We start from the raw sequence: 24,225 nt of genomic DNA, 5'->3' as shown, positions 1-24,225 counted from the left end.
CGGAATCATCAGCGAGTCCAACCATCTCCGAGGTAGGAGAAAGTTGCATAAGAGAGCAAATGACGGAATACTTCTAACTATATATATATATACATATATATATATATATGCGTTTAACTCAAGGACACAGTTTTGCGTATTCTTGTCCATTTAAAATTATGTCATTTATTTTGCCGCCACACTGTTATATGCACAGGCTACTGCTTACGCAATTTATTTGGCCAATGTACGGTTTTGTACATTGTGCATTGCTTACGCAATTTATTTAGCCGATATACGATTTTGTACATCGTGCATCGCTTACGCAGTTTATTTAGCTTGATGTGTGATTTCGCACATCAAGTCTTGCTTTATGTCATTTACTTTGTCATCGCGTTGTAATGTGCATAGGCTTATGCTTTGATATATATGTATTATATATGCATATATAACTTTATTACTCCTGCCTACTTTGTATTACACTTGCATTTAAAAATGCAGATTTGGGCATACTTGCCAAGTCTTTAAAAAAGAAAAAGGGATTTCATATGAGAGATTATAAAGCTCGTATTATTCGTTGTTTCGAAAAGCAAAAATGAATATTTGGAGTTTGCGTATTCGCAACCAAGTCTTTCTCTCAACCCCGCGTAACGAAAAGGCTTCGACTGCGAAGCCCTAAGTGGTACATACGTTCGGTCCTTTGTTTTGGTATCCGAAATTACTCAGATATTCCCAGCCTAAAGCACAAAACCTTGAGATTTCTTTCTGGAGAACTAATATCCCTCTCATCGTAACGGTACTATCAGACATGCACGACATGTTAGTACTACAATGATTGAATGAGAAGTTGATGGTAACCTTGTAGCGTGCAAATACAAAATGATAAAAAGAAAATTACATAAATAGTGATGATCGTCTTCACAGGCAAGATGCTCGAGTTGGTTTAAAAAACCAGAACATGTACAATGAATCATCACTTAAAATAAAACCTAACATACTCATTCGTCTCTTTGGTTCCGTCAAGAGAGAGGATGGGATGGTACAAAAAACTCTGATGGATAGATTGTTAACAACTACGCTCCTCGAGTAGCAATTGACTTGGTGTCCCTAGTGATCGAAGTTAGGGGACGGAGCTACCAAAAATTATCCTAGGTGGTAGATCCTATGGAATTCTGCAGAAGTTGGATGCAACCCTTGCCACGAATGCCTCTGGAAAATTCTCTCTCGGTCACTATCCGTCTCCTTAGAAACGGACTCAGCTAGTTGTCCAGAGTATCAAAATACATAGCATAACAAACCCCCGGGCAGTATCAGTTTTTTCTACGTTTCTCTTGTGCGCACCCTCAGGACAGTTAATATCGAAACAAGGTTATCATGCTCATTTTACTTATTCTGAATTGCACATCACGAAATGAACAACACATATGTTAGTCTTGTTATGAATTTAGATATCTATGCACCTACCAGAATTTTATAAGAATGACTCTTTTTATGGGGTACAGGTAATGATTAAGACGGTACGGCCGATGGCGCGATGACGTGATGATATCAAGATCTCAGTCTTTCTCTGATGTTTTGTTCCTTAGCACGTTTTTTGTAATTTTGCATAAGGGTTTCCTTTAGAAATTCCTCTTTTGTATAAACTCTAAATTATTAAAAACCTCGTTTTGAATCTATAGGGTTTCAATGATTGTACAAAAATACAAATTCGTTGTGTAAAGGAAAGTTCGCCTGTAATGCGCCCAAGGTCCGTTGACTTGTTATTTCAAACACCATTTTCCGCTGAACTGCTATTTTAAACTCTAAAAAAGAAATGATTACAAAGCTTTCAAAAATTTTCTAAAAAGTTAAAATCCGAGATTTGGGGGCGTTACAACAAGTGTAAAACCTAATAATTAAAATACAAATTGTGTGTTAAGCTATAATCGAGAACTGCCTTAAACCTCGAGAACTTTACTCATTTTGAGTATCTACGGGTTGGTAAGAAAGTGAAATTAAATTTGTATGCATTAAATAGGGACATGCATGCAAAAGCAATTATGATAAATTAACTTAAAAAGTTATTCAATGCATTGATTCATGCATTCCTAAATCTTTAGCATGAATTTTATGCATCCCTAAATGTTTGATATGTTTGATTTAGCATGAAATTGTTGAATTCTTGCTTGAACTGCTTAGATGGTAAGTTTGTGAAAGTATCTTCAACAAGATACTACAATCAATAGAATAATATTCTTCAAAATAAATGCGTGCACATACGCACAACAAGAACACTTGAAACACTTGTGCACAAAAGCACAAAACACGAACTCACAAATATGCAAATGCACTCATAAGATTCATAAACAACAAAAGGCTGGGCAATAGTCCCAAAACCCTTGAAAGAATACAAGAAATAGTGCCCATATATATAGGGCATTGAGAGGCCTTGGAAGGGACTCCACATAGTCGTTGGAGCCCCTCCAACGGTCACAAATGTGACCGTTGGAGGGGTCCAACGACTAGTGGATTGGGCCCCTCCCAAGGCAAGTACAAGACCTTTTATAAAAGAAAAAGAAATTAAGAAAAAAGAAAAAGAAAAAATACAAAAGAAATACAAGCACATTCACGAAAAAGAATATGTGTAAAATGCCTAAACTACCCCTAAGACTAAAGATAGAAATATATATATTTTATATATATAATAGGTAGATATATATACATATATTATATATATGTATATGTATTACCTTATATATAAAAAATATATATACTAAATTACCAGTTGGATTTACATAATTTAACAAAGTTGTTGTGATAATATGTTACTTGTGATTCCTCTAAAGTCTATGCTTGATTTACTTTATATTATTTTCTTTTTTGTTGGAGGATCTCGTACGAGAACTTTGGTTATTACCCGTTTTCGAAAATTGTTTTTTCAAGCTCCGAGGCTCCTGTGATGATAGGAGTGGTTGGCTGAAGGACTCGAGGTTTATGGTTTGGTGACCTGGGTTATGATGTGCACAGGATTAGCTATAGTGGATTTTTGAATTTATGAACTTTATTGACATATTTGATTTAATAAATAAAGCTCAGTTCATGGTTTAAATTTACTCTATGTTTGAAATGGTTGATGGGTTGTGAATATTAAATTTGAAATGTGCCCTTAGTCCTTGGGAGGTTTTTCGTAATTGTTTAAAAAAAATTTTGCATTTTTCGAGGGTCAGTTTAAGGTCATTACAGAGAAAAAAAATAAGAAGAAAAAAGAAGAGCAAGAGCAAAGGTACATGGTACACCCTACTCTTCCTCCCCCACCTCTGTCTCTCTTTCTTTTCTCTAAAAAAAAAGATGAAAAATCTCACCAAAATATCACGATAATTTCGCGATAATATCGTGATATTTATTTTTTGGTGATATTTTCAAAACATCCAGATATTTTGCCGATATTATAAGTTCACCTGAAAATATTGATAATATCGCGATATTTTCAAAATATCGGGATATCGATGACATTGATGTGTGTGTGTAGTATTCTAGGGTCTTCTTACACTTTTTTATTTTTTTATTTTGTATTTTCTTTTATTGTTATTTTTATGCCCATCATGGGCATTTTTGTATTTTGGCTAGTAAGTGTTAGGCTAGCTCACTGCTAGTAAGCCTTCTCCCCACGTGTATATATGGGCATTTGCCTCTCTTGTTGTTTATGTTTTTCTTAAGCATCTTATGATTAATAAAATTAATACTTTTTATATTGTGCCTTGTCTCTTGTGCCCATTATGAGTGCCATGGTGCTTGTGCTCTTGTGCCCTTAACAGCGTATGTTCTTGTGCCCTTAGTGGTTTGTGCTTGTGTTTGTGGACTTGTAAGGCTTTGTGCACTTGGGACCTACTTCATTACAACCATACCAAGCTCTCAAGGGTCTTCACCTAAGGTTCCCAGATGAGCCAAATATCATGCTTAGAACCATGGACTGAATTTCCAACAGATATAGAGGATATAAAGAAATATTACCGTTCCATCATGACAGCCAACTAGTATTAAATTATTCGGAACTGCTCGTGACCACTCCAATGTGAGAGGAATGCTGTTGATAAGAGAAGAGCAGTTAAACAGTGGACACAGAGAGAGAGAGAGGGCCTTGTCATATATCCTATAAAGTTTCCACCATAGAACCTCACGCATGAACTCAAACATGTCATGGATGGCATTACATACAGAGCATCTTCAGAAAAATAAAAAATGAAAACACAGTAACACGTGTTATACACCCATATTGGCATCCGTTTTGGAATGTTGCAGTTATGCAAGATCATCATTCACCTTTGACTTGATGGTAACATATGAGATGCATATGTTTGCAGATGTGATCAGATCACAATAACCACAGAAAGAGTAAGTTCTAAAATTTGACTTGTCCAAAAGCAACAGCACTCCGATTAACTTCTGAGGGTGCATATCATCCACTAAAGTATTGTTATATTTGATATAAGCAAGTTAACAAATGGATAACATAATCAACATAATTTATGTAATGACATATTGATCATCATGTGTGTATGTTTCTAACACTCATCATGAGCACGTTACAGTTGTGCTGGAACTTCCGAAATATCAGATTTAATTACTTCTATGATTGTTACAAGGTTCAAAACATCTGAAATATATCTAGATCTTTCAGAGAAAGTAGCAAGTGCTTAGATAGATGTCTTCTAAGCAATAGTTTGAAATTCATTAACAGAGAATGTTGCTCATATGACTAGGTTCCATGCATCCTCAAGAAAATAGTACAAGCCGATAGCTAATGCCATCATCTATTATTTGGATTTTTCATTAGGATTTTGAAGCTTATTCAACAGAAAAGCCAGTTGAAGGCTTCTTAAAACTTTTAAGTTTCAAATGCAATTGCATAAACCTCCGAGTCGTGACTTCTGCAGAATGAAAGAACAGCCAAATCAGAAGCATTATCATTTTAAACACAACCAAGTTTAAACCAATCCACCAATCTACACTGATGATGTTTGAACCCAATCCTCCTTTCCGTGCAAATTCAGAAAGAAACTAAACAGTTATCAACATCAACAACTATATATATATATATATATATATATATATATATATATCAGCATACCTTTTACTGTCTCCCCGTTTCAGATTTGAGCACTGAAATACAGGCTTCAATTTCATAAAACGTGGATCTGTATCCTCAGTATGGCCAGAAACAAATAGGGCCTTGATGATACTAAGAGATGGAACTTCCCACCTGCGCACACAAAGATAAATAAGACTCAAACTTTCAAGGTCAATAAAAAAAGCATGACAACAAAAAGGCATGTATGATGAAGCTCTCCAATCATGACATCTTTTATAAAAAATATAACCATCTCTTACAAATGAAAATATTTCATCAAAAACAGAAAAGAGTAAGAAAATACATCAATATATTTATATATGTGCGTGTGTGTATCTATATGTATACATACCAATGTATGTATACATATTATATACATATATACATGTGTATATATATATGTATTATATATGTATATATATTTATATTTTCTTTGTTGTAAATATTTTCCTTTATCTTTTATTTATTTTTGTTCTTTTTGACTAGTCAACATAAAGTTGACTAGTTTGACTAGCCGTTGGAGCTAGTCCAACGGCTACAAATAGATCCGTTAGACTAGCTCCAACCTCTCTCTTTGGCTCTCTGTGATGTATATAGAAAAGGGTGAAACCCCTCATTTGTTGCAATGCTTCTTGCATTTTGGGTTATCATAAAATCTATATATTTTACATTTTGAATCTTCTTATGTGTGCCCTTTGTGGATTTTGTGAGTGTACCCTTAGTGGCCACTTTTGTGCTTATCCATTTGGATCTTTGGTGGACACTTTGTTCGTAATTGAAGGCTCTTGATTCATTACATGATATCAAAGCTTTGTTGCTCTTGGCCCTCTGGAGATTGATCATCTTGATTTTGTGCTTGTGGGAGCAAGAGGAGACCCTTGTTCATTGGCGATTCAACTGTTTGTGTGTTCGTGCATTTGAAGATTGACTCGGTTCGTTGGTTCGGGTGCGTGTTGATTCTACCGAAAGTTCGTGGTGTGGTGCTCGTGTTATTGTTTCTCCATTACATTATTTTCTCTTTTTCATCGCACCTCTTTTCTCTTCATCTCTTTATCTCAATCACCCTTTGTAAGAATGGATGACAAAGAAAATGTCACCATTATGCCCGTGAAACTTAATGATACAAACTTAATGAAGCACCATATTTGGGTGAAAGGGTTGTGGAGACTAGTGGATGGATTTGATCTGAAGCCTAAACTAGTTCTCACTAAGGTACAAAACGAGAAGGAAATGAAACTTACAGATGGTGAGAAAATCAAGGCCTTAACCACCTATGAGAAAAAATGGAAGGAGTGGAGAATGGGACATGTCAAGGTTATGTCTTGTCTTATTAATATTGTTGATAATAAAAAATGCTCTAGCCTTACAAAATTTAATCATGCTAATAAAGCTTGAGAATATCTCAAGAATATGTATTCCCTTAAGGATATTGCACATGTGTGCAACTTTCAAGACAGTTCGAACCATGACCCAAGGTGACAAAAGTATTGGAAAATACAATAATGAGTTCTCCGAACTTTGTGAAGAGTTGACTCTTTTTTAACCTAAGTGGCATTGCCCTGAAGATATTGAGCTCCGCCAAAAGCAAATTGATGCAGAACATTTTTATTAATTTATAAATGGTTTGACACTGGAATTTGAGACCACCAAATTGGCCCTCTTTCATAAAGGACAAATTCTCTCTATTGTTGACACTACTGAAGAGTTAAGTATGAAGGAGAATAGGTTAAAGAGGCATACTACGAAGAATGAAGTTGACTCGGTTCTAGTCGTCGCTAGGTTATATACTTACAAGCTACCTCATTTTGGGAAACAATGCAATAAGTATGATAAGAGAAAAATAATGTCACTATTGCCATGAACTAAGGCTCATTAAACCTCAATGTCTAAAGCTAAGAAGGAGAGAAGAGAAAAAGATAGCTTCGGTTGGATCACCGCAAAAGTCAAATGACATTAGTTGTTAAATTATGTATATATAAATATACATATACTTATATATATATACATTAGTATATATATAAGTATATATACGTATATATGTATATATACATAATTATTTTTTCTTTTTCTGTTTTGTATAAACCAAAAACCCGATAGGGGTATTTTGGTAAATCCCAAATGTACTTTTTTATTTTTCACTTTTTTCTCTTTTTCCCTTTTTTCCTTTTTCTTTTTTATTTCTTCTTTTTACTTTTTGGGATCATAAAGGGGCCCCACCCATCTAGTCGTTGGGGCCCCAACAGTCATATTTATGACCGTTGGGGCTCCCAACGACTAGAAGGGAGCCCCCTTTATGGGTCCTCTTTAGTGCTTCCCTCCTCTATTTAAAGAGGAGGTTCCCCCTTGTAAATGTATGGGTTTTTACACCCTTCTCTTCCTTTCTTCAATAAATCCAACTTATGACTTTAAGTCATTTCCTATATTTGTGAGTTTTGTGTGTGCACATTTGGTGTTTGTGTTCTTGGCTCTTGTAGTCACTCTTAAGGAGTGACTTTTGCTCTATTGGTGCTTCCGCCTCTTTTCATTACATGGTATCAAAGCTCGGTTGGTGATTGGGCTTCTCTTTTTGACATCTTGGAAAGCGTGCCTCTCAAAGTTTTGAAGAAAGGAAGTATATTTAGTGCCGATGGAACGTGACTCTAAAGTGGAGCTCTCTTTCAAGCTAAATGGGTCCAACTATCTCATGTGGGCCTCCGCTATGGAAAATCATCTAAGAGGTAAGAAACTTTGGGGTTTTGTTATGGGGACTACTCCCAAACCCTCTCTTATTCTTACCAAAATTGAAAATGAAGTTGAAAAGGCTTTAGATGGCGATGAGCGCATCAAAGCCATTAATGAACATCAATCCAAAATCGAGGATTGGGAAAGCAACCATGCCAAAATCTTGGCATGGTTTATGAACAACGTAGATCTTAAAAATTGTGCCAATATTGCCAAGTTTAGAAGAGCCAATGAGGCTTGGTTTTTTCTTAAGGGTATGTATACCCAAAAGGATCTTGCTCGGCAATTCTTTTGCCAAGAAAAAATTCGTTCCACCAAACAAATGGATATGAGTGTCCGGGACTATTTTAACTCTCTAACTCCTCTTTGGGATGAACTTGTCCTTCTTGAGCCCAAATGGGTTGCTCCACAAGACATTGAACTTAGAAGGGAACAAATTGAAAAGGAGCATTTTTTTCAATTCCTTCATGGACTTCGCCCGGAATTCGAACAAGTGAGGGCATCTCTTCTCCATAGAAGCAAAGCCCTACCTATTGAAGATGCTCTTGCCGAGGTATGTCAAGAAGAAACTCGACTTGGCTTGAGCATTAGGAATGATGAAGTTTTGGCCGTTAATAGGCCCGGTTCTAATGTTAAAGCATATAGGTCTCCCCACTTTAACAAAAATATCAATGGGCCTAGAAAGGGGATCATATGCCACTATTGTAATGAACCGGGACACATTAGACCGGTTTGTCCTAAGCTTAAAGGAAAGGTTGCCGCGGTTGGAGAAAATTCTCCAAAGAAGGAAGAAAGTACCAAAGAAGGAGATATCAAAGAAACTCTTAATCATATCTCCGAAGTTCTCCAACACCTTCTCAAGTCTTCTCCTTCAACATCCGGAGCCGCCATCGCCTACTCTTCATCACCTCCAGGTATGTGGATACTAGACTCTGGTGCTTCTTTCCATATGACATCTCATAAAAACTCCATTTCCAATGTTTTTTCCGAACCTATGTCCTCCTATGTCTCAACGGCCGATGGAACGTCCTTAAAAATTGAAAGTATTGGAACACTTGACTTCAAAAATTCTCAAAATTTCTTTGTTCCTAAAGTAAGAGTTGTTCCAAAAATTAATTTAAATCTTTTTTCCGTTTCCCAAATCACCGACCATGGATGTCAAGTCTCTTTCTCACCTAAAGATTGCATCGTGCAGGATCTCCAGTCAGGGAAGCTGATTGGGCAAGGCCATAGAAGGGGTGATCTCTATTTTATGGACTTTTTGACGCTTTCATTTAAGTCATCTTGCAATCTTGTTAAAGATAAAAGTATTGGAATTTGGCATGAGAGACTTGGTCATCCAAATTTTGTAAAAATGTCTCTTTTCCCTTTTTTGAACAATACTTGTAAAGACAATCACATGACTTGTAAAGATTGCATTTTTGGAAAATCTAAAGCTATTCTGTTTCCTCAAAGAAGTTATTTTGTCACTCGGCCATTTGAACTTGTTCATTCCGATGTGTGGGGACCTTCCCCTATTTTATCTAAAGGAGGCTTTTCGTATTATGTGGTATTTATTGATGACTTCACTAGATTTACATGGATATACTTCTTAAGTCGCAAATCTGATGTCTTCTGGTTCTTTAAAGAATTTCATGCTATGGTTAAAAATCAATTTTTGGGAAATCTATCTATTCTTAGGTCCGATTCGGGAGGTGAATATATGTCTAATGATTTTCAAACTTACTTAAAAGAAAATGGAATTTGTCATCAACGTTCTTGTCCCAACACTCCGCAACAAAATGGTCTTGCGGAAAGAAAGCATAGGCACATAATAGAAACTACAAGAACATTATTGATTTCAAAAAATATCCCAAAATCCTTTTGGGCCGAAGCGGTTCTAACTTCAACATATCTCATCAATAGAATCCCTTCATCCTCTTTGAAAAATCTTTCTCCATTTAAAAAACTTTACAATATGTCTCCCGATTATAAAAGATTAAGAATTTTTTGATGTAAATGCTTTGTTTTAACTCGCAAAAATGATAAACTTTCTCTTAGAGCTATTGAATGTATTTTTTTGGGATATGGCGAAAAACAAAAAGGATATCGATGTTTTGACATCCTTAATAATAAACTTTATATCTCAAAAGATGTCACATTCCTCGAAGAAGAAAATGGTTTTTCGCATCAACCAAATGAAAATATTGACTATTCCTTTTTATTTGACTTGTTACCTCAAGAAAACATCATAGATGATCATATTGATCTTAATGAACCTCTTGAAGATCTTGTTGAACATCCAAATAATGATCAAAACTTAGAAGAGAATGCTTCAAGACAAATACAAGTCTACTCTAGAAGGAATGAAAGAAATCCTCCATGTGCCCTTGAAAGATTTTCTCAAAATGAGTCGATAGAAGAAACCTCTCAAAGAAGATCAAATCGCATTCCTAAGATTCCAAATAGATTTGTTTCTTATGACTCTTTTTCCCCTAATTATCGAGCATGTCTTCTTGCTCTTCACTCATTTCATGAACCATCACATTACAATGATGCTAAACAATATGATCATTGGAATGAAGCTATGGAGCTTGAACTTAATGCCCTTAAAAAGGCACAAACTTGGGAAGTCATTGATCCTCCCAATGGCAAGAAACCCATTGGATGTAGATGGGTGTTTAAAGTAAAAACTAAGAGTGATGGTTCATTAGAAAGATATAAGGCTAGGTTGGTAGCCAAAGGTTATGCCCAAGAGTATGGGGTAGAATATGATGAAACTTTTGCCCCGGTTGCTCGAATGACTAGTGTTCGAGCCCTTATTGCTATAGCTTCTGTCAAAAAATGGCTCATCTTTCAACTTGATGTTAAAAATGCTTTCTTGAATGGTAATTTAAATGAAGAAGTTTATATGGAACCACCTCCAGGTATGAATTTAAATGGAAAAGTTTTAAAATTAAAAAAGGCTTTATATGGACTTAAGCAAGCTCCTAAAGCTTGGTATGACAGGTTTAGTACTGTATTAATCAATTTAGGTTTTTCTTCTTGTTATACTGACACTGCTCTTTTTGTCAAAAGAACAGGTGACTCCATTATTATGCTTCTACTGTATGTTGATGATATGATCATCACTGGGAATGACAAAAAGGGAGTAAATGATGTTAAGTATATATTAAAAGATACTTTTGATATGTCTGACCTTGGTTATTTGAGATATTTTTTAGGAATTGAAGTGGCCTATTCAGCACGAGGGTACATCTTATCTCAAATGAAGTTAGCTGCGGAAATTTGTACCAAGTCAGGAATATCTGATGAAAAGAAAGTGGAGACCCCTGAAGTTATCAATGCAAAACTAAGACTTGAAGATGGTGTTCCTCTTGAAGATCCAACTCCTTACCGCCAATTGATTGGATCCCTCACCTATCTATCCATCACACGTCCAGATATAGCTCATGCGGTTCATGCAGCGAGCCAATTTCAGCACGCCCCTACTACGGTTCATATGGCGGCCGTAATGAGAATTGTGCGATATATCAAAAATACCATCTCCAAGGGACTCTTCTTATCCTCTTCCTCATCTCTTGAATTAACTGCTTTTACTGATGCTGACTGGGGAGGAAATCCCAATGATCGGATCTCAATTACGGGTCTTTGCATTTTTTTAGGTGAATCTCTCATCTCGTGGAGATGCAAGAAGCAGCAGAAGGTCTCATTATCATCTACTGAAGCTGAATATCGAGCTATGGCAATGACAACTATGGAGATTGTGTGGCTCAGAAGTCTTCTTCGTGACATGGGCGTCAACATTTCCACTCCCACCAAGCTCTGTTGTGATAACAAGAGTGCGATATACATTGCCAGCAATCACACTTTTCATTAGCGGACCAAGCATATCGAAATGGATTGTCATTATGTTCGAGACGAATATCTCAAAGGAACCATCACATTGCCATATGTCACTTCAGAGTATCAACTAGCTGACTTCTTCACCAAGGCGCTCCCAACTCCACGATTCATGTTTCTTCTTGGCAAACTTTCGGTCTTCTCCCCGTAAAGTTTGAGGGGGCGTGTTAAATTATGTATATATAAATATATATATGCATATACTTATATATATATACATTAGTATATATATATAAGTATATATACGTATATATGTATATATACATAATTATTTTTTCTTTTTCTGTTTTGTATAAACCAAAAACCCGATAGGGGTATTTTGGTAAATCCCAAATGTACTTTTTTATTTTTCACTTTTTTCTTTTTTTCCCTTTTTTCCTTTTTCTTTTTTATTTCTTCTTTTTACTTTTTGGGATCATAAAGGGGCCCCACCCATCTAGTCGTTGGGGCCCCAACAGTCATATTTATGACCGTTGGGGCTCCCAACGACTAGAAGGGAGCCCCCTTTATGGGTCCTCTTTAGTGCTTCCCTCCTCTATGTAAAGAGGAGGTTCCCCCTTGTAAATGTATGGGTTTTTACACCCTTCTCTTCCTTTCTTCAATAAATCCAACTTATGACTTTAACTCATTTCCTATATTTGTGAGTTTTGTGTGTGCACATTTGGTGTTTGTGTTCTTGGCTCTTGTAGTCACTCTTAAGGAGTGACTTTTGCTCTATTGGTGCTTCCGCCTCTTTTCATTACAATTAGTAACCCACAAGATTCATTGGTTGGAAACATGTCCTTGACTCAACTAGAGTGGAAGCACTTCAACCTCTTTTTAAAGGGGTATCATCCTTAATTGGAGTCGCAGTTTCATTCTTCTCCGATCCCTGTAAATCTCCTTAGCTTCTTGAATTTAGTGCATCTTTTCATATGACCCCCAATGGTAATATTTTGTTTGAATGTCATACTAACTCAAGCGTGTCAAATGTGTTTATTGTTGATGCTACATCTCTTGAAATAAAATGAATAAGAAATTTCGAAAGTATTTTCAAAACTCCAAAAAATATACTATTTCAAAAGTTAGATATATTCCTAAGTTAAATCTAAACATCTTGTATGTTTCTCAAATATGATGTGATGTCTCTTAATATGATGGTTGTTGAGTGCAGGATTGCCAATCAAGGAAGCTAATTGGGGAAGGCCATAGAGAAGAATAACTCTACTATATGGACTTTTTGAAAATACCAAATAATACATTTTGTTGTAATATTCAGAAATTGGTTTTGGACTTGTGGCACAAAAGACTTAGTCACCCTAATGTATCCAAAATTCAATATTTTCCAAGTTTGAAAAAAATTGTAATTCTAAAAATTTTACTTGTAAAGATTGTATTCTTAGTAAAATGAAAAGATTACCATTTCAAGAAAGAATTTTTCTCGCTTCTAGACTGCTTGAGTTAATAAATTCAGATGTTTGGGGTCAACAACAGTTATATCAAATGGTGGATATGCATACTATGTAATTTATGATTTCTCTAGGTATACTTGAATCTACTTTCTTAGACATAAATCCGAAGTTTTCTTGTATTTCCAAATATTTCATAATTTGGTCAAAAATAAGTTTGAAAATGATATTTCTATTTTCCATACCGATTCAAGGAGAGAATTTTTATCAAAATAATTTAAGAATTATCTAAATTTGCATGGCATCACACATAAAAGATCTTGTCCACACACTGCAACAAAATGGTTTGGCTAAAAGAAAACACAGGCGTATTATGGAAACTACAAGAACCTTACTTATAGAAAATCAAGTACTAAAAGATTTTGGGATGAAGTTGCTCTAATTGTTGTATAACTCATTAACAAAATGTCATCTTCTTTGCAAAATATGACACCAGTTGAAAAGCTCTTTAAATTAATTCTTTGATTATTCTAGATTGAGTTTTTTTAAGCAAATGCTTTGTTTTTACTAACAAAAATGATAAACTTTTTTCATGTGCCATCCCCTGTGCCTTTTTAGATTATACAGATAACTAAAAAAGGCTACAGGTGCTTTGATTTTAAAAATAGAAAATTATATGTTTCAAGAAATGTGTCCTTAGATAAGAAAAGTTTCTTTGATTTTGAAAATTCTAAAGAAGTAACTGAGTATTCTTTTTTTGTTAAATTTAATTTTAAAGTATGATACCGATGATTGTGATTATGAATATGACCTTGATAATGGTAATGCCTTTAGAAATGATATGGTAAATAAAGAACAATCATATAATGATGTCATTAGTGAAGAGCAATCCCATAGGGACAGGAATTGTTTGCAATACTCTAGGTGTAGGGATACTAAGCATCCATATGCACTGGAAAAATATTCTGATATTGAAAATCAGTCTGAGGTACCTACCAGAAGGTCATCTAGAATCTCAAAACCACTCGGAAAGTTTGTGTCTTATTACTCCTTTTCACCTAATTATAAGGCATATATTGTGTTAATTCATTCATATGTAGGACCTTCGACCTATGCTTGAGCCAAAGAACATTATGAGTGAGTAGAAGCCATGAGGGTAGAGTTAGAAGCTCTGGAAAAGGTCTGGATTATTCAAGATATCCCACAGGGAAAGAAACCTATAGTTTGTAGGTGGGCATATAAGGTGAAAACCAAGAGTGATGAAACACTTGAAAGATATAAAACCAGATTAGTTGCCAAGGGATATTTTCAAGAATATAACATATATTATGAGGGAACATTTGTTCCAATTGCAAGGATGACCACCGTTGGAACCTTAATAGCTTTAGCCTCTGTTAGAAAATAGCCTATATACCAAATGGATGTCAAAAATGCATTCATTAATGAAAACTTGGTTGAAGAAATATATATGGAGGTGCCACCTGGTGTGAATATTCCCAAGAGAAATTATTTTTGTTTGGACACAGCGTTTTATGATCTTAAACAAGCACCAAAAGTTTAGTACAACAGGTTTAGTCAAGTTATATTTGATATTGGATTTAAAACTTGCTTGACTAACACGACTTTGTTTGTTATGATTTCTTATGCAGGTATTATTATTATCCTCCACTATGTGGACGACATGATCATTACTGAAGGAGACAAACAAGGAGTTGAAAGCATTAAAAAACTTCTCAAAAACCACTTTAAAATGACTTATTTGGATTTCTTAAGATAATTCTTAGGAATTGAAGTTGCTTACTCTCCTAAAGAGTATTTGTTGTCGCAGTCTAAATTTGCTTTTGATATTGTCTCCAGATCTAGAATCATAGATAATAAGAGAGTTTATACTCCCGAGGTTGTCAATACTAAGATGAGAATTGACGATGGAGAACCTCTTGAAACAACGCAACATGCTCGTTAGCAGCTCGATAAGCAAGCATTAGTGTGAGTCTCATCTCAAGTGCATCTGCTCAACTCCATACTTCATGCCACGGGGGTCTCTCGAGCCACCCGCCTCCACATGCTATGCTTCGAGGGGCGTCATGTGCCACCTACGGCCCGTCTCAACTTCATCTCCACAATCAGAGGACATCCATGCAGAATTCATTAGACGTCGTCGAGTATTCTATTAAATTATCTGTCAATGTACATATATATATTTTTATTCTATGTTGAAATACCCATCAAGGGTATTTCAATCACTTTACCCATGTAGCTTATTAGAGGCATGTCCTCTTTTTTATTTTATTATTTTCTTTTTCTGTTTTTACATTTTGTATAGTATGGTTGTTGGGACAGCCCAACTTGGTATTGGGCTGCTCCCAACGGTCATATTTACGATCGTTGGGGCTAGCGTAATGCCTAGTTGGGCTGCCCCCCTTTCCCTCTCATTGATATATAAATAGGGGTTCGAAATCCTTGTAACTTCAATGCTTTCTAAGCATTTTCATAGAGAAATTATGTTTTTTTTATATGTTGTGTATGCCCTTTGTGGCTTGTGTGTGTTGTATGCCCATAGTGGCTCTTGTGTGCACTTATTGTGCTTTTGTAATTGTTCTCACTTGGTTGTATTATTGTCCCTTGGTGGACTAGTGCTTGTGCACTCTTTCTTGTTTAACCCTTAGTGGGTTTATCATTGTATTTTCGCTTGTTTCGTGACATGGTATCAGAGCCAAAGGCTGGGATTGTGTAAAGCTTCTCCAAAGTTCGTGTTTACAAAAGATCGATCCTCCACAACTCTCTTCATCTCTATCCATCCAAATGGGCAAAAAATAATCCACGACAGTGATTGCCTTTAAGCTAAATGACTCCAACTACTTGATGTGAGTAGCAGCTATAGAGCATCATATTAAGAAAAATAAATTATAGGGGTGCGTAAGTGGTACTACATGTGAACCACAACTCATACTCACCAAAAAGGATGGTGACCAAGTGAAAATACTCAATGATGAAGAAAGAGAGATTGCACTCAAAGAACATCACATCAAGGTCGAAGATTGGAAAGCCAAAAATGCCCAAATTCTTTCTTAGTTCCTTAATAGCATGGAACTCAAGATTGCGACAAGCATAGTCAAATTCAAAAAGGCATGTGCGGCTTGGATTTTTCTCAAGCATATGTTCGTGCAAAAAGATTTGGCACGAAAATATTTTCTATAAGAAAAAAATTGAGGTATTAAACAAGGAGATAAGAGTGTGAGAGATTACTATGGTACTCTTTCACCTCTTTGGGATAAATTACCTTTGCTTTAGCCTAATTGGAAAGGTCTCACTATTGAAATGAGGCAAAAGCAACTTCTGGAGGAACATTTGTTTTCTTTCCTATTCGGGTTAAGATCGGAGTTTGAGCAAGTTAGGTCCAATATCTTGCATAAGATCAAAACTACCTCTCTCGATAATGCTCTTGGAGAGATACCAAGCCGAGACCTGACTTGGCATGACTAAGGGAAGTGAGTAGGTTCTTACCGTGCCAAGACCCGATAACAATGTCAAAGCGTATAAACCTCCCCAATTTTGGAAAAATAACAATGGAAGAGGAACATATAACCATGGAGGATGAAGAAGAGTTATTTGTCATTTTTGCCAAGAAGTGGGACATGTTAAACCGGATTGTCCCAAGATCAAAAGAAATGTAGCAACCATTGAAGAAACACCACCCAAAAAAGGTTGTGAAGGTACCATGAAAGAAGGAGAATTTAAGGATTTTATTAAACATCTAACAGAAGGATTTCAAATATTCTTTAAGAACTCCTCCACATCTACTTCCGGTGTCGCTATGCCTACTTCCTCGCTTCTAAGTGTAATACCTGCAATTTTTTCGTAATTATTAAATAATTGAAATATAAATTTTATGTCTTGATTTGGGTCAAATTAGAATTTAAATTGAGTGTCAATTTGAATTTGAATCTCATGTTAAATTGAATCTTATATGAATTTGAATTTGGAATTGAATTTGAATTTGAATTTGAATTTAATTAAAGGTGAATTTGCAATTAGAACTTAATTGAATTAGAATGTAATTAAATGTAAATTTGGATATGGGATTTGAATTTTGATCGAATTCGGATTTGATTTGCAATTAGAACTTAATTGAGTTCCCTAATTATATTTTGGCTCATTCTAACTTAGCATACCATTTTGATTGTATAGTAGAAAATGTTCATAAACAATTAAATGTGCAACAAATTTCCAGAATAGGTCAGTTCAAGATGCACTGAACTTAGCCAAACTGGTTGGATGCTAGTGGACTCACTAAAACAACTTTGCTCAAGTGGAATACTAGGCATTACATGAAGGAAAAAAAAAGTCAAAATCATGGCCATAGAAAATTACATGGAAATGAACATAGTGATACCAACCTCTATACGTAGTTATGAGTTCGGGTAAACTTGTCACGGGTTGGGTTCATGCATCCAGACTTGTATTTCTTAATTGCGTTGGATCATATTTGTAATAGGAGGTTCCTTTCCCTATAGGGATACTTTGGGGGTAAATAAATGTACCCTAACTGCCTAAGGGCAACTTGGTCATTACGCAAGGCTGCTATTAGGAGCTTGGCCATGAGTCAACAAATAGGACCCCATGTATCTCATTTCTAGCTTTTGGTAAATTGAACAAACCCATTTTAATTTTAAACACTAGTTTTTTAGAGTGAATTGGCTCGCACACTTAGAAACTTCTAGGCGTTCTAATCTAAGGAGAAAGTTACAATTCAAATGAATACGCATATGTGATACCAGATCAAAGGAATTTTGGAGGATGAATGAATTGGGATGAAATCTGGGGAGAGAGATGAGTTAGAGTGGGAGGTAGGAGATTGGCTGGGAAGGGATGGTTGAAATTCGAGAGGGAAAGGTGGTTAGAAGGGTGGTAGTATTTACTTTTTAACATGATATGAATTAATGAGATGCACATTAATGGCAACCTAAATTAATGTACAGGTGAACTAATTAAGAGGTTTACGCCTCTCATAGAGGCTTAAGCCTCGTATAGAAGCTTAGGCCTCCTTGGAAAGAGGCATGAACCTGCCTCTGAGGCGAGCTATACCCAGAGGCATTACAATGAGTGCATCACATGAATCTGTCTCAATAACAACACAGAAAATAGAAACTATTAATAATAATGCACCAATAATGGAATTCACAAACTAAATAAGTTCACACGTTTGGAAGGAGATCAAGTAACATACACTTGCATGGACCCATCTCCCAGTAATACTGCCAGAAAACCCATGCGACAGTGGGCTTCTTGCTTAGAGACAGGCTGCCATTTCACATCCCAAGCAACTCTCCCCTCATGAGCCAGGCACAGAACAACTTTTGGCAGAGCAAGCTCCTTCAGAACAGCACTAATTGCAAGACTGCCATCATCCTGCAAGGGAGGAGACTTAATATATTCATGATGAACAGATGACCCAGAATAAGCATTGTTACTGGTAAATCCTGCCCTTGCTTGAGCTTTCAACTTTCGCTTCTTCTTGGCATGAATCAAGCCTAACTGGCAGGTGGACAAGCTTTCACTTATATCAGCAGATGCATCTGTAGCTAAACCACCAATGCTTTGAATGACATTCAAATCAGCTGTGCTCACAGCTTCTCCAGCAGTTCTAGATGTGGAGAATACATAACTTGTATCTTCACGTGCAGACTTCCACCCACCAGACCTTTTGACTCTGATTCCATTGTGAGAGGATAATAATGAATCCTGCCTTGAAATGTCATTCAAAAGAAACCATATCTGGACGAAGCCTGGGCCAGCTAATGCAGCACCAACTTTATGAAATGAACAGTCAGGAGGATGAGCGGCAACAGCAACATACTGAAGGCGAGAACACAGGAAAGTCACAATAACGCTAAAAAGGTGGTAGTTACATCTTCAAACAAGAATTGAAAAGTTTCATTTTGATCAGAAGGTGCAGAACGGAAGAAAGGGGGGGCGTCAACCTTTGCCACTAGACAGTATATATGTATATATATATACACACATATACATAAACATATATAAATATAGAGTCATGTGTTCCTTAGGCCCCCTTTTCGTTAGGTCTCGTTAAGCCCCTTCAAAAATCATAGTTTTTAGTATTTTTTCTCACATCTAACACCGTAGATGTGATCTATAGGTTTTGTTTAGTGGGAACCATCTTTTGGATCGCCGGAATCTGACCTGTATACAGGTTTTCCCGGTGATCCAAAATCAATGGCTATGAAGGTACTAGTTTTTCCCGGCTCAGAAAAAATGTTTTGTCATCGAAAAAACATGATCCAAGAGTCGATTCCCACTAAATCAAGCATGCTAAACACATTTAATGGTTCAGATCTATCATAAAACACTTAAAACCTATGGAGCAGAATGAGAAATGGGGCCTAATATGTTCAGTTCTCATAAATATATACACATTAAATATATATACAAGCTGTACATTTTAACAATGTTCAACATGGAAACTCGTATCAATGTCTAGGCAACATGGTTTAAAGTTTAAATCAAACAGTCAGTAAATTGAGAACACCAGGTCAAAGGTCTTGGGTTGCCCAGTACCCAAGTGGCCCTAGTGTACCAGGAAAGAAACATTTGAAATAAAAAGCAACTGAACACAGGAACATTTAGTCATGAGTCAGATCCTATACCAAAATAGGGACCTAGCACCTATGGACTGACCTAAGTCAACATAAGGAATACCTACTTAAGGTTATCGAGTCCTTAAAAATTAACTACATTGAGAAGAAGAAATATTAAAATGCAAGACATGAATTTCCAAATGATCACATGAATGTAACTAAACAAAAATCTATCCAACGAGCAGATTTTCCTGTATTGCTCTAAAATTCAACTAGAGAAGGTACATCTGATATTAAGATTATTACCTCACAATCAATGCTAGACTCATGTGCTAGAGTTTTATGACACCAATCCATTGCCCAGACAGGCCCACCAACTTGCAACACAAAGTCATTACTGAAAGAAAACCAGTAAGTGCCATTCAATAATTTAACAACAAAGAGCAATAAAATTCAGCAAATATACAGTTTAATGAGTAAAACATGCAAGCCTGGTTCTATGACATTGTCAAAATTACACATGGATATATGGGAGGTGCAGGCCACTCTAACAGGCTTGGTCAGCCTGGCTAGGCCCAAGCCCAAGTGTTGACACCAACAAGGTCAAAAGATTAATACAGATATAATATATATTAATTGTAATATCTCGTAATTTTTCCTGTATTTTTAATTTTAAAAATATAATTTTAATTAAATAATTATGTTTTTTTATCTCTGAAATTAAAAATAATATAAAAAAACATATAGGCTGAAATCCAAATAGAGTTGGACTTGTGTCATGGGTCCAGCCCAGACCCATAATTCATCCATAAACTTTTAAAATAAAGAAGAAATTAAAACTTGAATTTAAAAGAAAAATATATATTTAAGTATATATATATTAAAAGATGTCATGATAGGGTAGAGTTCTACCTTTAGTAGAGCTCTAGCTCAAGTCTGCCTAGAGGGGGGTGTCACCCCCTAAGAAGAAACTTTCTTCGTTATAAAGAGAGGCTAAGCCTCTCTCTCAAAAACGTCAAGAGAAAGTGTAATATCTTGTAAAAAATTTCAATAATTTCAAGCTCAAAAATACAATTTTTAATTAAATAGTTATATTTAATATGTCAAAATTATTGAAAATAGTAAATATGGCTAACGTCAATGTGGGTTTGGACCTGGTCCAGGGCCCATTGAAGATATTTAAATGTGATATGTAAAACATGTGAAATTTATTTATTTTAACCTTTAAATTCGAGCAAAATTCAAGTTAAATTTGGGCGAAATTCAAAAGTTAAATTGATCTAGGACCATAGTTAGATCTGTTATGGAACACAGATCTCGTAGGAGATCTGATTTGGCGATTTTGGATATGGGTTTGTCTAGAAAATGCATTTTTCACATTTGACATGCCTCTATTTTGGATTTTTTTCTAATTTGGATCAGAATAGTCCAGTCTATATACATTTGGGTTGACATCAATATGGATCTGGACCTGGTCCAGCATCCATATTGACTAGTGCTCGTGAATGGACTGAAATCCAAATGGATTTGGATAATGGGTCCAACCTAGACCCATAATTCATCCAAAACTTATTTAAAATAAAAGAGGATTTAAAACTTTAAGAAACATATATATAGTAGTTATAACAAGGTAGAGTTCTACCTTTGGTAGAACTCTATCCAAAATAACCTATGTCACACGGACTCGGCTAGGGAGGTGCCGCACCCGAGTCGACACGCCCCGACACGGGTGCGGACACGGGTGCGGCTTCGGACTCAGCCCGGGCTCGGTCAACGCCGAGTCGGACTCGGTCAACGAGTCAAGGCCGAGTCCGTCCACATTTTGGACTCGGTCAACTTTGACCGAGTCCAAAAATGTCCATTTTTAAGACAAAAAACAAAAAAAAACATTTTTTATATATCTTTTTTTTTTAATATATAACCAGACTGTGCAATGCAGAAATATGAATCGATTCGAGCATGGGTTTAGAGAAAACAGAAATATGGTCATGAATATACATATTTTTGTTTTTGCGGATTTCATGTTATGAAATTTAAAATATGTATTTCTTTTGTTGATTTCATGTTCATAAATCTAAAATATGAATTTAGTTTTGTCGATTTCATGATTCATGAATTTAAAATATGTATTTCTTTTGCTCATTCCATGCTCATGAATCTGACATAGCTATTTTATGTTAGCTGATTCATGTACAGGAATCCGACTCTAACTATGTCTGGACATAAATATGTATTTTTGCAGACTAGTCAATCATGTGCATGAACCTGATGTTTATGTACGTATTTCAATCTGCCGATTTTATGACCATGAATCATATATGTATGTGCATTTAAATTAAAGTCTGTCGATTTTATGAGTTTGAATCGTTTATGTACAAGCATATATTTTCAGACTGCTGATCAATAATGAATATGATTTATATATATAGCAGGCCGCAAACCATGTATATGATCTGGACAGACGTGTTCTACATGTCTGATGATCATATGCATGATCTGGACAGATTGGCTCAGCACCTATATTTTTTTTTCTGATCAGCCGATTCATGTACATGAAGTTGTTTAGCATATTTATATTCTCATGTCAGCCGATTCATGTACATGAAGCTTATCATGTACATGAATCAGATCAGCACCCATATGTTTTTCTGATTTGTCGATTCATATACATGAAGCTAATCATGTACATGAATTCCGATCAATATACTTAGATATTTCTGTTGGCTGATTCATGTACATGAAGTTGATCATGTACATGAATCTGATCAGCATACTTGCATGTTTTCTTATTAGCCGATTCATGTCCATGAGGCCGAACATGTACATGAATCTGATCAGCACTTATAGATATTTTGTTGCTTACTTGATTCATGTATGTACATGAATCTGACCAGCACATTTATATTTTCTGATTTGCCAATTCATGTACATGAAATTGATCATGTACATGAATCTGATCAGCACATTTATTTCCTGATTAGCCTATTCATGTACATAAAGTTGATCATATACATGAATCTGAGCAGCGCACAGATTTATTTTCTAGTTAGCCTATTCATGTACATGAAGCTGATCATGTACATGAATCTGACCTGCACGCATAAGTATTTTCTGTTAGCTAATTCATGTAAATGAGGCTGGTCATGTACATAAATCTGATCAGCATATATATATATATATATATATATATATATATATATATATATATATATATATATCAACTAATCATGTACATGAAACTGATTGCACATGTATAGTTCGCAATCAGTTGATCTGATCATGAATTATGTAACTACTTCTGTTAGTCATTCGTGTACATGAAGTTGACCATGTGCATATTTGCAGTCAACTGGTCGTGTACATGAATCTGATCAGAATATAGGTATTTTTTGTCGACTGAATTTCGATCAGCCGATTATGTACATAAATCTGATCCTAAAACAGATCAGTTTGTGGTATGCATATCATATGCATGATTTAGTTATAATTAGATGTTTGCATGACGGTGATCATATGCATAAATTTGATCATGAATAGTGTGGTCTGCAAGCTTTCTATAAGCATGTGTACGTGCTTGGCTAAATGTGCATTCTTTTTGTGTTGTGAATGTGCATTGTAAATATAAATTGTAAAACTGTGTGTTTATGTTCACTGAAATTTTGCAATTTACATAAATCAGTTTTTGAGATTTTGCTAGTGGTTATCTGTGAACCATTGTAGGCCTAAGTAGACTAGGAGCATGTGTTTTGAATTGTTTATGCATTTGCAAAATGATTTCTGAGAAATTATTGGTTTTCACAAAAAATTTAATTACACTATTAAATTGTGAGGGCCAAGGCCCGAAATTATTATTGCATGTTGATTTGCAAAACGGTTCTTTTATAAAGAACTTGAAATTGATTTAAAATGGTAACAGAGACCAAAACAGTGTAATTAAGCTCTTTTGTGATGTGTCTTCTCAATGTGGGAATCTTGGATAACGGTCATGAGGGACCGTGAGGATACTAAAACTCTGTGTGCAATTGTGTCTCAAAAACCCGATGTGAGGTTCACGTTCCCGGCCACAGTTTTAAGCAGCTTTCAGCCACTTTGCCTTGGGGGGGTTGTTGACTTAGTTATAGTCATTGGTATACCAAAAAAGTAGCGCAAAGGGTTGAGGATTTACATTGATGTCCCAACATTAGGTAAGGATTTTTAATATTCCGATGGAGGGTGAGGATTTCTGATATATGTCGAGGAACAAGTGTAGAACCCAGTAATTAAAATATAAATTATGTGTTAAGTTATAATTGGAAACTAACTTGAACCTCGAGAATTGTGCCCGTTTTGAATATATGTGGGTTTAAGGAAAAGTGAAAATTAAATTTTTATGCATTTAATAGGGACATGCATGCAAAAACAACTCTGATAAATAACTTAAAGAAGTTATTCATGCATGTGCATTGAATCATGCATCGTTTATTATTCAACATTAGTCTATGTGTTTTTGCATATTTGATTTGGCATGATATTTGTTGAATGCTTGAATGGTAAGTTAATTGTGGTAATTTAT

At 35.5% G+C, this 24,225-nt stretch overlaps 1 protein-coding gene across 3 annotated transcripts in view; it reads right to left on the bottom strand.

Annotated features, from left to right (window-relative positions):
• Positions 1-24,225, bottom strand: part of LOC149827987 (Transducin/WD40 repeat-like superfamily protein) — a 103,866-nt gene that overhangs the window by 46,410 nt on the left and 33,231 nt on the right. For all 3 annotated transcript variants that reach the window (XR_016435004.1, XM_090019783.1, XM_090019782.1), the window contains 4 exons: positions 19,980-20,070; positions 18,305-18,933; positions 5,087-5,218; positions 3,970-4,042 (listed from right to left, as the gene is read on the bottom strand). Coding sequence is in view for 2 of the 3 variants with exons in the window: in XM_090019783.1 (XP_089875909.1) it covers positions 3,970-4,042; positions 5,087-5,218; positions 18,305-18,933; positions 19,980-20,070 (925 nt within the window). In the remaining variant the exon portion in view is untranslated. The remainder of the gene's footprint in view (positions 1-3,969; positions 4,043-5,086; positions 5,219-18,304; positions 18,934-19,979; positions 20,071-24,225) is intronic.

Source organism: Nuphar pumila, chromosome 10 (genome assembly GCF_984573655.1).
Source record: "Nuphar pumila chromosome 10, dmNupPumi1.hap1.1, whole genome shotgun sequence".
NCBI classification, from domain to species: Eukaryota; Viridiplantae; Streptophyta; class Magnoliopsida; order Nymphaeales; family Nymphaeaceae; genus Nuphar; species Nuphar pumila.
This window is presented reverse-complemented; position numbering and strand designations above follow the sequence as displayed.